We start from the raw sequence: 15,225 nt of genomic DNA on the forward strand, positions 1-15,225 counted from the left end.
GAGGGTGAAGAGGGAGGACCAATGCCAGGAGGGAGGGGTGACTCCACTCCTGCAGCCCTCCTGACTCTGGCAGCTCCTTCCTCATTGCAGGTCAGGTCTCCTTGGGGGTGGTGTGAGGGGGGATGGTGTGTGTACTGAGAAAGGACACAGATCTTCCTGGCACTGGTTCCAACCCCCCCCATCACCCTCAGCTCCTTCCCTTAACACCAAAGATGGATTAGACCCCCTGGTCCTCGTGTGAGGCAGAAGGTATCACTAATCTGATGGTATCCTGGATCTGGGGAGGAGAAATTGAGAATTGGACTTGAATTAGACCTGTGAACACAAGCCTGCTTTAGAGTTTGCTTACCTAGGGATCGGGGCGATCTGTAATTTGATACCAGGATGATTATCCTGTTCTGACTTGGTGATTTGGGGTGTTGCTGAAACCTGTTCCCTCTCTTTTGGAGAAAGACAAGACGTCCCAGACTCCATCTTCTTGGCCAGCATTTCTATTGACGTTATATTAGTTTCAGCAGCTAAAGAGTCAGAGGTAATTCCTGTGTATACAAGGTCAAAAAGAAAAGATTTAGCAATTTAATACTGAAGCTAAAAAATCAATAAAATGAAACAGCAGTTATCTACAATGATTTCTCAGTGATCCTTACGGATTCCATATACTCAATAAAGAGTAATTGATTTGGAGTGGGACCTACAACTAGTTTTTCCTGCTACATCAGGCCATCCTCCTAACCAGCCCTCCAGGCAGCCTTGGGGCCTGTGAGAATGGATCCCGGCTACCCTTTCAACATTGTGAACACATCCCCAATCTCTTATTCACTCTCGAGGGAGCTCCCTTAGTGACTAATCATTGGCCTCTTCTTACCCTTACATCACACCTTGGTTCAATTTTCCTGACTCATTAGAGTTAATTCACTTGACCTTCTGATCCCTCCCTACCCAGGTGTGACCATATGGCTATCACCTTGGACAGTAGGTGAAAAAATGTCTTGTGTTGACACAATTTGCATGATAGCCCAACCATAACAACCAAAATTAAGGGAAGGAAATCAGGCTGAGACAGACAGATACTGTGGCTGGAGGCTGAGACCCCAACAGAGGCCAACAGGGGCCAAGAGGTGGGAAAGGCATGGATTCCTGTCTCCTCTTTTTATCCCTTTGAAGAACACTGCCACACATTATAAACAAATACCTGAATTGTAGCATCATTCTCAGCAAGAGGACCACTGAGTATAGGTACTCTACAACCTTATTCCCAAAAGTAATGGGTTAGTTGGCTGTAATTCCTCATGACGTGATTGTTCCCCAAAGGTCAATCTACCCCTTTGTTTTTTTTTGGCTGCGTGGCACGCATGGGATCTTAGTTCTCTGACCAGGGATTGAACCCAGGCCCTTGGCAGTGAGAGCGCAGAGTCTTACCCACTGGACCGCCAGGCAATTCCCTAAACCTACACTTGAAAAAGATTTGTCACCTTCGAAGATTATAAAAATAATCCATTTTATTTTCTCAAGGTAGCTTTTTTCCCCCTATTCATATAACAAATATTATAATTAACGTGTCACTCACTGTATTTGGCACATTTTTCATAGAAGAGTTCTCTAAAGGTTCTGGCCAATGACAGTAATGGTGAATTAAGTGAAATGATTCCTGAGATGGGTATGATTTAAAGGTATAACATGAATTTGGATGTATACGTGTTGGTGGGCTTGTTATGATGAAACATGTAACTTAAACCAAAGCACCTCTCCCATTTGCCTCAGTCTCTTCTGGTAAAGAGTCACTTGCTGGGCTTCCCTGGTGGCACAGTGGTTGAGAGTCCGCCTGTCGATACGGGGGACGCGGGTTCATGCCCCGGTCCGGGAAGATCCCACATGCCGCGGAGCGGCTGGGCCCGTGAGCCATGGCTGCTGAGCCTGCGCTCCGCAACGGGAGAGGTCACAACAGTGAGAGGTCCGCGTACCGCAAAAAAAAAAAAAAAAAAAAAGTCACTTGCCTTCTCCTCTCACCTTCTCTCCAGGGAAGCAATACACCTATAGTCTAGGCTGCTCTGGTGGAAACCTTTGTTTGGTGTTGAGCAGTATATTTACTTGTAATAATAGAATAGAAATGAATCAGCTGATGATGAAGGCCAAAAGGGCAGGCCATGGAAACCAAGAAGCAAGAGGCATTTCAGGGGACTTACAATTCTTTTTTTACCCGCTATGTGTTCCTCAATGACTTCTACTTGAGTGGCTGGAGGGAATGAATTTAAATACAAAATAGTAGTACCTTCTGTGGTTCTGTCTGGGTCTTGCAAAATATTAAGGACAACTTTCCGCAACTCTTGTATTGGCTGGGAGGAAGAAAATACATGAACAGTAGTAAAAATATTCATGGAAAAAAGTGATCTAAGGAACTTACGCTGTTGTTCAACATCAAATAGACTTTTTATAACAGAAACATTTCCCTTTTTATCTCTTGTCTAACTATAAATAACATTTAAAAGGTTTCAGTTTTAGCTTTATGGGAAAAATAAAGGAACAAAGAAAATGTTGGTTAAATGCTGGCATGCTTGACTTTTTTTTTTTTTACACAAAATTGCAGATTTTATATGAAATCACACCAAGAGATACACATTAAACTCAATAAAGTTAACTGTGGGAGGAAGAGAATGATAGTTGGCTACAGGAATAAAAGCATAAATAAAATGAGAGGCTTTGCCTAGAACAACCATGACGATGTGTCATGAATGTGAAATATGATCAGACCTCCGACACTTTGAGAGGTAAATAGGTACCTCTTATTTTTGCATGGGGGCTCACGTTCTCAGAGGGCTAAGACTAGTACGTGTGTGGACAATGTGAAATCTCTTCACGTCCATCCTGGGCATAGAAGTCTGGATATGGCAAAAGCCGGACAAGCCCATTTTGTGGATGCATACTATACTGTAGTCCAAAAGTTAAATCTAGTCTGTGTTTGGGGTGCTCACCCTTAGCAGGCTGGACAAGTCCATTCTATGGATGACATATTTAGAGTCTCTGAGGGCAAACTAACCCATTCCTTCTTTTTTTTTTTTTGCGGTACGCGGGCCTCTCACTGCTGTGGCCCCTCCCGTTGCGGAGCACAGGCTCTGGACATACAGTCTCAGCGGCCACGGTTCACGGGCCCAGCCGCTCCGCGGCACGCAGGATCCTCCCGGACTGGGGCACGAACCCGTCCCCTGCATCGGCAGGCGGACTCTCAACCACTGCACCACCAGGGAAGCCCCCATTCTTTCTTGCTGGCGAGTTCAGAAACGAAAAGTCTGTCAAATCCATTCATTGGAAAGGTAGCTCACACACTCAGAAGGCTGAACGAGAACCAACCATGGGGAGTGGGCTCAGACACTCTTTGCTTTGGGTAAGTGCATTGATGTATTGTGGAAGTCCTTTCTGGGGATCAAGGGTTCAGCAACTCTGAGCGACAGCAAATAATCGTTCTGTTGGATTGGGATTTACTCCTGTAGACTGAAGCATCCTCTTCTGCAGAAGGCACCTCAGACGGTCTGCTGGTGGGGAATTCGAGAAACTGGCTTCAGGAGGGCTTTATCAGGAGTCTTCCCAGTCTCTCGGCTTCTTGGCGGTAGCTGCCTCTTTGGCCTTTTTACTTAATTGCCAGGTAAGCAGCGTGCATCTTGCGGAGCGACTGCTCCTCGCCCCACTGACGTGTGCCACGCAGGGCGAGAGCGAGGTGTGCGACTGGGGGGAGTGCCGGCTTCCGACACGTAGGCTTGGGCTTCTCCGGGGTGGTGGGTCCCGTGCTCCGAGGTGACACTTTTTGGTTGGTGCGAAGCTGGCGCGCTATATGCGAGCGCGAGGAATGCCGGGAGGGGCTGGCGGCGTGGGTGGTGGCAGTGACCACGACAGCGGAGACCTGGGTGGGGGGTTTGCTCATGTGGCCGCCGCCATCTTGTTTTTGGCATGCTTGACTTTAATGAAGAGATGTATTTATGGAAAGTTGTCTATAATAAAATTTCTCTAAATCAATTTTCTTACTGACTTATATAATTCCACTGAAGATGTGTTCCCACATAAAGATTCTGATCCAAAGATGTAAAGCGAGCCATATAGAAAATTTGGCATATGTTTTTAGTGTTGTCTTAACTGAATTTTTGTTTTTATTATAAAAGTCATATATCTTTTTTATTTTATTTATTTATTTTTGGCTGCATTGGGTCTTTGTTGCTGTGCGTGGGCTTTCTCTACTTGTGGCAAGCGGGGGCTACTCTTCATGGCGGTGTGTGGGCTTCTCATTGCGGTGGCTTCTCTTGTTGTGGAGCACGGGCTCTAGGTGCACGGGCTTCAGTAGTTGTGGTGCACAGGCTCTAGAGCGCAGGCTCAGCAATTGTGGCGCACGGGCTTCGTTGCTCCACAGCATGTGGGATCTTCCCGGACCACGGCTGGAACCGTGTCCCCTGCATTGGCAGGCGGATTCTTAACCACTGCGCCACCAGGGAAGCCCAAAAGTCATATATCTTATTACAGAAAACTGAACAATAGGTCAAATTTGAAAAGGAAAACCACCCATAATCCCATCATCTAAATATAACCTTTAGTTGGCATTCTGGGCAATTTCCCCCCAGCCTTCCCTTTCTTCTTGTATTTGGTAAAATAACGTAAAAAACAATAAAAAAAACTATTATAGAATAGTAATTTTCTGATAAAATTATCTGAGATAGCCATCCTTTTTAAAGCATGTTAACCAGCATGAAGCAGAACATCATAAATGAGTTGTACATTCTCATAGGAACATGATATTTGGAGCCTGGTCTTCCTGACCTGGGACTCTGTATCAAGTAAATAACAGATACAAACTGACAACAGAGCATAAAAGCAAAGCTATCTATACATTTTTACAAAATCTAAAAGGCTGTAAACTTAAGAATGGGAATAAATGTACAGAATATACTGCAAAAGGTCTTAATTATATAAAACACTCATCAAGTGTATTTTATATTTTCACAGGCTTCTAGCTAAAGACGATGCATTGAGTACACATTTCTTTTTTTTTTTTACACATTTATTTCTAATCACTCTTGAAACGCTACTGAAATTATACTAAAGGGATTAAAAAGGAGGCAGTAACCACAGGGAATAGAAGAAACAGCAACAAGACTTTGGAAGCTCGAATGTGGAAGGAAGAGGTAAGCAGTTTGACCAACTTGAAAGAGCCAAATTCTAAGCTGGCAGTGTGGCTAAGAAAGAACCTGATTCGACCCCAGAGCCCCTGAAAGGCTGAGGAATGGATGGAGGGGTCAAAATCAGGAGGGCTCTTGAGCATCTGTCAAAAAGCAGTCAGACCTGGGAATTCCCCGGCGGTCCAGTGGTTAGGACTCGGCGCTTTCAGGGCCACGGCCCTGGTTCAATCCCTGGCTGGGGAACGAAGATCCCGCAAGCTGCGTGGCTTGGGAAGTAAGCAAGTAAATAAATAAATACGGTCAGACCTCCAAATCCACCCTGCATCCCTAAACTCCATGCAGCCCGGTGACTGTGCCCCTCCCACCTTCATCCAAACAGGACACTGGGCATGTATCCTCCAAGTCTCTGGGGGATATCATGCAAGATTGAGGGTGGGAGTGCCTACTGAAAAAAGGGATAAATGAAAGTTTCCACGCTGAAGGTTGAGACACCCAGCTCTCTCCTCCCCCATAACACCTGGTAGCCTGGCTTCTAGTTCCTGGGAAGAAGACTGGATGAGGCTTCTTCAGAGAATATAGCCAGTCTTAGAAGGAAGACCTGAAGACACTGATATGGAGGGTTCTTCAGTCAACTGACTCAGCCAAAGCACCCTACGGTAAAGCCTCATCTGTGTCCAGAGTTTTTAACAAGCTTTGTAAAATCCACCTCTTCTACTGAAACAGCCCAGTTTCACTGGCATCTGAGTAAAGCATTTAATGAACAAAAGAGAACAACCCCCTACCCACCAAAAAAAAAAATGGTGAGAGAAGAAAAGTATTGGAGAAGAATCAGGCAATGCAGGAAGAAACGGGAATCTGAGGGTTTTGGTGAAAGGAGATCCCAGAATGACAGGCAATAAAGACAGGGGTAAAGAACAACCTGTTGAGCCTGAAACAGATTAAGAAGGGTCTGGGAGAAAAGTCTGAGAAAAAGAAATCAACAGAATATCGAATGTTTTGAAAGTATGGAGAAATTTAGATAATTATAGAAGAGTATGGGAATTAATTATATAATAAATACTCAGAAAACTAAGCAAAGGGAAAACAAGAAAATAATTTCAGGAAAATTATGAAACCATACTTGAAAGGCAAAGTAATCACAGTGTATACCACATGGCTCAATGCAAATTTCTCACATAGTCAATAACAACGTGAACACTGAATAGTGACCAGAATTTCCATATGACTCTAATGGAAATATGGAGGACAGTAAAAGTCTGCAGGGGTGATAGGGGTGTCTATGTGTGTGCGTTGGGGATCTGTGTGGGTGTGTGTGAGAAAGAAGGTTAGATCCTCATCCTGTATAGTTGGATGTCTACAAATCATGTCTAAAGAGAGAAAAATCAAGAAATAGTAATATAAGCATGTTATCTGAAACTATCAAGGTAACAAAATACTCAGTTTGCTCTGGGAAGTGGGAAATGGGAGGGGAGGGAATCAGGCCTTATGGAACAGACCTTATCAAATTATTTATTTAAACTATGTCCATGGACAAGTCTGATTCTGAACAATCATGGAAAAGGTATGGTAGAATATATGATGACATGGAAAGTGATATTATAGGGAAAAGAGTTATGAAACTATTTAATGCAGTCTGTGTTAAAAAAATTATATATAGGGCTTCCCTGGTGGTGCAGTGGTTAAGAATCTGCCTGCCAATGCAGGGGACACGGGTTCGATCCTTGGCCCGGGAAGACCCCACATGCCACGGAGCAACTAAGCCCATGCACCACAACTGCTGAGCCTGTGCTCTAGAGCCTGTGCTCTAGAGCCTGCGAGCCACAACTACTGAAGCCCGCGCGCCTAGAGCCCGTGCTCCGCAACAAGAGAAACCACTGCAATGAGAAGCCCATGCACCGCAACGAAGAGTAGCCCCTGCTCGCTGCAACTAGGGAAAAGCCCACGTGCAGCAACGAAGAGCCAACACAGCCAAAAATAAAGAAAAATTTATTAAAAAAAATTATATATAGACAGTGGTTTTACTAGGTTTTAGGATTAAAAGTTATTTCATAAAATAGCCCTAAATTATTGATTTATGGACATTGATGTGTTGGGTTTAATATATTTTTAGGTTCTTTAGGTGAGGTATGACTTTCTCAGTATTGGCTATTGACGTTACATTATAATTTTCTATGCTATTACTTTTCACAAGTGCTTATTTCTACAGTGAGTGTAAAGTGAGACATATTCGCTTGACAAGAAAGTGATTCTATTGGTTTACATGTAACACTATATTCTACAAAATAAATATTTTAATTAAAATGTTCATAAAGGACATATCGTACTTCATATTTTGCATATAACTTAATGAAGTGAATTAGAAGCTTCAACATTACATTACATAGCCGCCATTTTGCAAACAACAGAGAAGTCGTATTAAAGAGAAGTTTTAAGAAGTCACCCACTCAAGGTAGATACTTACTCTGGCCCCATTTCTAATGGCCTCTTCATATAGCCCAATGACATCAAAGGTGCCTTTACTTGCCAACAACTTTGCTTTGCAGATCCAGAACTGAGCAAACTTTTCAGCCTCAGGAATACTGGACAAAATGGCGCCTATTTCATTAGAATGTACACCCTGGAGAAGAGAAATACACGGAGGTAATTATTACTGTCTTGCTGTTATTCTCTCCTAATATTTATCATAGAAGGTATGCAGAAATCAGTCTGGTCAATATTTTTTTGAATTAAAAAAAATTGAATTTTATTGAAGTAGTTTATATAAAATGCACCCGTTTAAATAGCATGTTTTGATGAATTTTGACACTGATCATTAAATTTTAAATTAAGAGACCAAATAGAAAAATATTTATCATAGTTGAAAGTAAGAAATATGTTCTCCATTTTTATGCAAAACCAAAGCCAAACCAAACCAAACCCTGGAGTAATCAGCCATTCATGTATTTCTTACACATTCATAATAATGTGAACACTGAATGGTGACCAGAATTTCCGCTTGACCCTAACAGAAGAATGAAGGATGGCAAAGGTATGCAAGGGTCATGGGTGTATATGTGTGTGTGTGCTGGGGATCCACACAGGTGTATATAAAGATAAAGAGGGTTAAATCCCACAAAAAGGAACTTTAAAATGGCTTCACTGGTTTGGTTCCCTTCTGCCTTGTACCAAGAGTGCTGCAGTGACCTGGACCAGGAGGAATATGAAGAGCCACATGCCCAGAAACCCAGGCACTGGCACACTCAGCCAGGCAGCACCTCCTACTTCTCCTGAGACGGGAAAGACACAAGGGTAAGCTCACAGTCAAGAATCACTAATGTTTGAGGAAACCAACACTACATGAAAGAGGCATAAAACTCAAGAACCAGAAGAATGAACATTGGAGCAAACAGCTGAGGGAGCAAAGAGAAATACATTTTAAGAGTACTGTAGTCAGGACAGGAATAAAGACGCAGAAGTAGAGAATGGACTTGGGGACACGGGGAGGGGGAGGGTAAGCTGGGACAAAGTGAGAGAGTGGCATGGACTTATATATACTACCAAGTGTAAAATAGATAGCTAGTGGGAAGCAGCTGCATAGCACAGGGAGATCGGCTGAGTGCTTTGTGACTACCTAAGGGTGAGGGTGGGATAGGGAGGGTGGGAGGGAGACGCAAGAGTGAGGAGATACGGGGATATACGTATATGTATAGCTGATTCACTTTGCTATAAAGCAGAAACTAACACACCACTGTAAAGCAATTATACTCCAATAAAGATGTTAAAAAAACAAACAAACCTGTAGTCAGTATCTTCAGAGTGATAAGAGAATATTGCCATCATAAAACTAGAACGAATGCTGTGAAAAAGAATCAATAGAAAGGCAGAACAGTGGCATGGACCCTGCTGAAGAATAAATCAGTGCACTGAAAATTTGGCTGTGGAATTCTTCCAGAACCCAGTGCAACAGAACAAAGAAATAAAGAGTATAAAAGAAAAGTTAAGAGTTCTGGAGGATACATCTATTACTCAAGAATTCCAATATCCATGTAATAGAATTTCTAGAAGAAAAAGTAGAGAAAGAACAAAGCAGAACATACACTCAAAGCAGTTGTAGAAGAAAATTCCCAAGGACTGAACAAAGAAACAAGTGTTCAGACTGCAAGGTCCTCAGAGAGCTAAGCAAGATGGATGAAAAAAGACCCATACTTAGAAAACCAAGGACGGAATTCCCTGGTGGTCCAGTGGTTAGGACTCCATGCTTCCACTGCAGGGGGCGTGGGTTGGATCCCTGGTCGGGGAACTAAGGGCCTGCAAGCTGCATGGTATGGCCAGTTACAAAAAAAAAAAGGGATAAAAGGAAAATCTTAAATCCTTCCAGAAGGGAAAAAAAGGATTACCTATACAGGAATGAGAATTAGATTGACATGAGACTTTAATAAATCAACAATTCCAGATGTAAGAAAGAAAGTGAAAGAGTAACTTCAAATTTTCCAGGGAAGATCATGTGAATTTAGAAATTTCCCCCAGACAAACTATGAATCCAGCAGGAGGGTGAAATAATGACATTTTTACAAGCATAACAACTCAGAAAGTTTACCATTCAAAAACATAAAGTTACTAGTGAACAAACTTTAGAATTCAAGTGGAAGACTTGAAACAAAAGTAACCACGAGAAGAATATATAACTTGCATACCATGTTTGAACTCACACTTACCACTTTCTTTTGTGATTTCAATTTATATGCTTTCGTTATGAAATAAAGAAAACTGGATAAAGAGATGAGGGAAAATGAACCAAAAAATAATTCATGTAAATTGAATTACAAAATAAAACGGCAGAGATAAAGTTAAACATATGCGTAATTATTACAACTGATGTATATGGGTTAAACGCACTTTTTTAAAAGCAGGGAGTTCCAGATTTGGTTAGAGAAATTAAATTGTATGTATTCATGAGACATACCTTTAAAAATAAAGGAATAGAAAAAAATTTACTAGACAAATTGTAAGAACAACAAAGCAGGTGTGGCAAGATTAATATCAGACAAAAGAAAAATCAAAGCAAGTCATGAATCTTTAGTACCTAACAACGTAACTTTGAAAAGTAGAAAGTAAATGTTGACAGAAATACAAAATGGAATTATCAATCACAAATCACAGTGCCAGGGACAGACTCTGGTATATTTCTTTCAGAGAGCAATGGGTACCCATGTAGAATTTTCTGTTCAACAGAGAATACGTATCCTTTTCAAACACTTTTGGAACATTCACCAAGACTGATCAGACATTAAGACCAGAAAGAAAATTTCAACATTCACCAACCACAATGCAGTATAATTAAAAATTGACACCCAGAAAAAACAAAAAAAGAACCCCCCAAAACCCAACACCAACAAAACCAACTACATATCTGGGAGTTAAAAGATACTCTTCTAAGATAACTTTTGGATTAAAGAACTCAAAATGGAAATCTCAAACTAGAAACGAAAATGAGAACATGTCAGTTATTAGGCTATGATCTCTTAGCTCTAAACCCACCTTTTATCCTCTGCTTTGTTGTGCAGAATTCTGTAAATGTGCTGGAATTCTATAAATCACTTTCTGCTTTGACAGCAGTTCTCTGATGGGCTCGGCCAGTATGGGGCACTAGAGGGAGGTTGCAGGGCTGGAGAAGAGAGGGGACTGCCTCTTTCCCATTTGCTTTCATCACCCCAGCAATGGTCCTTCACTGTGGCAGCAGCAGTTGGTTCCAGCCTCTACCTTTTTACACTGGCATTCACAGACTCTGCCTCACTGTGCTCCTTCAGAGGCAAAAGCACCAACCGGCTAGCTAGCATCGTTTTCTCAAGGTCTGAATCCCAGCCCTGCAGGGCCCCTCCTCCAGCTCCGGTGGCACCAGCATTGCTAGTAGTATGCCCTCCTTAGAGCTGGAGTCCCACTTCCACCAGGGTTTGTCTCTCCTAGCTGCTAGGTTCTGATATCCCCAACCTCTCTTTGTTCCCCTTTCTTCCTTGAAGGGTCTGCTTCAAGGACACTCACCTAAGACACTGTGAAACCAACCTTCATATTCCATTCTTTCTATTGAGATACCTTGTGTTTCTGTTTTTGACTTGACTCTGATACAAAACATTACCTAGTCAAACATGAAGGATATGACCAAAGCTAAATTCAGAGGCAAATTGACAGCACTAAAAAATATTTTTAATAAAATAAGAAAGACTGACATAAATGCTCTAAGCTTTCAACTAAAAAAGCTAGAAAAGAAAAATAAACATAAAAATAGATGCAGACACTGATGCAAGAGAAAAAAATAAAACCCAAAAGATGGCCTTTTAAAAAGATGAATAGAGAAATCTTTAGCAAGTCTGATTTAAATAAAAGGCACAGAATTACTACAACTGGTTCAAGAAATACAAAACCTAAATAGACCAATGACCATGGAAAAAATTGAAAAAACAGAAAATTATCCCCCAAAGTCCAGATGATTTTAGAGGTAAGTTCTTACCAAACCTTCAAAGAACAAAATAATTCTAATGAATCTCAATTGCAAATAAAGTATTTTCAGGGTACAGGAAAAAAGGAAAATACCCAACTCATTTGACAAAGCCAGCATAATACTGATACTAGGAAAACACAAGAAAAGACAACCAAAGAACACACATAAAAATCTGAAATAACTGCAACTCACAAAACCATATACTTCATTTCTCTACATACCTATACTGTTAAGCAAATGCATAAAAACTGTCTGGAAGGATAATGGGCAGTAGTGGTCACCTCCAGGGAGAAGCCTGGGGTGCGTACCTTGTGTGTGTGCGTGCACCTGCGCAAGTGCTGGGAGTAATTTACCTGTATTATCTGAAATGCTTTTAATAATAAAAATGTATTCAGGTATTTTTTTAATGCAATGAAAACAAGAGAAAGAACAAACAAAGAACTGAAGTTTAATTCCACAAAAGAGTAGTTAATGTTTAACTGAATCTAATGAAAAAACTACCCAGAGTAGACCTAATTTGAAGGTTTCCTTTTTTTTGCTGATATACAATACTACCAGTCAAACGACAGAACTGAGTTTGCTTCAGGCAAGGACCTTAGTATAGAAGTCTATCCAGTTATTTTTTATTAATATATTTTTCCTTCAAGGAATATCCTAAGGATCATACCCTTTGCTTACCATTTACTTTATCCTTATCTGCAAAATCCAAGATACAATTTAGATGCCATTCATAGCTACCTAGAGAAGTTAGGATAATCTAATTCTACATGCAGCCTTGCCTTTTGACTTTAGCTTCATATCTAAATGTCAAATGTTTACTCTTTGGACCTCAATACCTGAAGAAGGCAGAGTTCCTTTTGAATCCCTCTGGAGCCAGGCTAGTTGGGTTAATTTCCCAACTTCTCTGTGCCTCCGCTTCATTTGTAAAGTGAATATCGTAATAGTCATTATGTAATTGTATGAAATAATATAAGTAAAGTGCTTAGAACAGTACCTGGCATACAAGAGTCATTATTTAAGTACAGGTTTTTTATTATTACTATCCTTCCTCTCTATTAAAAGGAGGAGCTAAATTTCTGCTTAGACAGAGGTTATCTCTCCTACACTATATTTAACAAAAATGTTTAAAAAACTCTAAGATTCAGCAAAGCTTTGGGAGCTTACTGTTCTCACTCACCCCTTCAATGAGCTGCAGACATTCTGTCAAAGTGTTGTTAATTTTACTGGATAGTTCAAGTTGTGCTTTCTTTTCTTCCTCTTCTTTTTCCATACTCTTCCAGAATGAAATATTCATTTCCTCTATTATTTTTCTTTTTGTTTTAAGTTCCATAGGAGGCCGTTTATAGATCCTCCCCTTAGATTTCTGCCATTCTTCCAACTGTTTCCTGTTATACAATTAAAAAGGGGGATGGTTTTAGGGGTCTTTTTTGGTACACGGTTAAGCTTCTAAAGTATGACATGCATAGATTATCACTGAACACCTTCAACTAGAAAGTCAGGAGAATGTTTTAAAAATAATGTACCAATTGGTATTGGAAGCACTGGTTGCCCCCACCCTTCAGAAGGCAGATGCCAGACGGATTAGTTGGATTACAACAGGTGGTTAGCATCTCAATCTTCAAACTCCTTAATTTCCTGTTTATTTTCCAATATTTTTCTCTGAAAATTTTTACCTGTATGCTACTCCTGACAAATTGCTGTCCTAAGACATCCCTCCATCTCTGAGATCATTAACTCAGCACTCCATTTCTCTTATCATGAGCTTTGTATCTGCCACTCAACCAGACTCACTAAACCTGTATTCTGCCCTCAGCAGGGTCGTGGCCACTCAGAGTGACCCACTTTGCCCAGTTCCTTAGCCCTCTCCTACCACACATGACACCCTCTTCCCCAATGAGATCAATAATTTCAGGGCTCTTTTCTTAAGTAGCTATTCTCTGATGGTGCCACGTCCTAATCCTTGCTCTCCCCACACTGTTCACTCTCCACTCCTGCTCCTAGGCAGTCCATAGACTACTGTTGAAGGAGTCACCAAGACATGTAGGCCCAAGCATCTGAATGTAGGCTCTTCAGTTTCTTTAAATTACAACTACATGTTTATGACTCACAAACGTACATTTCAGCCCAGATCACTCTCTAGGGTCCCAAACTTTGTAAACTCCAGTGCCTAACTAATAACTTTTATTTGATGTCTGGCAGGCATTTAAAATTTAATATTGTTCAAAACGAAGCTCTCGATTTTCATCTCCAAATCTTTTCCCAAACAGCCTTCCCTACATTGGTAAACAGTGGCCCAATCTACCCAGTTGCTAGGGCCTAAAACGAGGAGTTGTCTTGAGTAGTCCTTTCTTTTCCCCACGTCCAATACATCATCATATAATCAGTATTGATTCTATCTCCACTACCACCATTCTTGTCCAGATCACTGTCACCTTCTGCCTGAAATGCTGCAGCAGCCTCCTAACTCATCTCCTTCCTTCCACTCTAACCCTTCTCAAATTCATCCTGTGCACAGCAGCTAGTGATCTTTATAAAGTAAACCAGTCATGGCCAGGTACTTTCCATGGCTCTTGGAATAAAATTCAAAATGTTCTCTGTGGCCGGAGGTGCAGTGCAGGTTGGTTCCTGCCTACAACCTCATGTTACACCACTCTCCCCCTCACTCACTGCCTTCCAGGAGCTCTGGCATTTTTTCCGTTACTTAACCCAAGCTCATTCCTCCCTCAGGGTCTTGTATTGTCTGTCTTCAGTCCTCTGCTCAAATGATAACTCCTTGAAGAGGTAATTTTCTGTAATTATGCTGTCTTAATCAACATGTTGATTTTCTATCTTTTCCACTAGAATCCAAGGTCTATGAAGACAGAAACCTTGGATGTCCCAGTGCCTAGCATAGTGTTTAGAACACGTGTTTAATTACAGTAAAATTCACCTTTTTTGGTACACAGTTCTGTGAGTTTTGACAAATGCATGAAATCATGTGACTGTGACTACAATCAAGATATAACACCCTCAAAAATGCCCCTGTGTTCCTCGGTGGTCAACCTTGCCACCCATGCCAGCTCCTAGCAGTCACTGATCGCTTTGCTGTCCTTATAGCTTTGCTTTTTCCAGAAAATCAGTAACTATCAAAAAAAAAATGTATTTATTTTTGGCTGCATTGAGTCTTCGCTGCTGCACACAGGCTTTCTCTAGTTGCATCGAGCGGGCTACTCTTCGTTGCGGTGCCCATGCTTCTCACTGCGGTGGCTTCTCTTGTTGCAGAGCAGGGGCTCTAGGCGTGCGGGCTTCAGTAGTCATGGCACGTGGGCTCAGTAGTTGTGGCTCGTGGGCTCTAGAGTGCGGGCTCGGTAGTTGTGGCGCACGGGCTTAGCGGCTCTGTGGCATGTGGGATCTTCCCAGACCAGGACTTGAACCTGTGTCCCCTGCACTGGCAGGCAGATTCTTAACCATTGCGCCACCAGGGAAGCCCCCGAGAAAATCAGTAACTATTAACTCTCTTGTTTCTCCCTTGATTTCTCAGCACAGTCCACACAGTGCTTATATTAGCCCTAACTGCTTCCCCTTTACCTTCACCGGCTTCATGATAGAAGCTGA

The 15,225-nt window shown here is 41.6% G+C and overlaps 1 protein-coding gene across 2 annotated transcripts in view; it reads right to left on the reverse strand.

The window, feature by feature from the left end:
* The window catches only part of CKAP2L (cytoskeleton associated protein 2 like), a 30,485-nt gene that overhangs the window by 2,272 nt on the left and 12,988 nt on the right, over nt 1–15,225 (reverse strand). For both annotated transcript variants that reach the window (XM_067704401.1, XM_067704402.1), the window contains 4 exons: nt 12,809–13,016; nt 7,618–7,773; nt 2,270–2,333; nt 350–539 (listed from right to left, as the gene is read on the reverse strand). In XM_067704401.1, coding sequence (XP_067560502.1) covers nt 350–539; nt 2,270–2,333; nt 7,618–7,773; nt 12,809–13,016 — 618 coding nt within the window. The remainder of the gene's footprint in view (nt 1–349; nt 540–2,269; nt 2,334–7,617; nt 7,774–12,808; nt 13,017–15,225) is intronic.

This window comes from Pseudorca crassidens, chromosome 14, assembly GCF_039906515.1.
Source record: "Pseudorca crassidens isolate mPseCra1 chromosome 14, mPseCra1.hap1, whole genome shotgun sequence".
Classification (NCBI taxonomy): Eukaryota; Metazoa; Chordata; class Mammalia; order Artiodactyla; family Delphinidae; genus Pseudorca; species Pseudorca crassidens.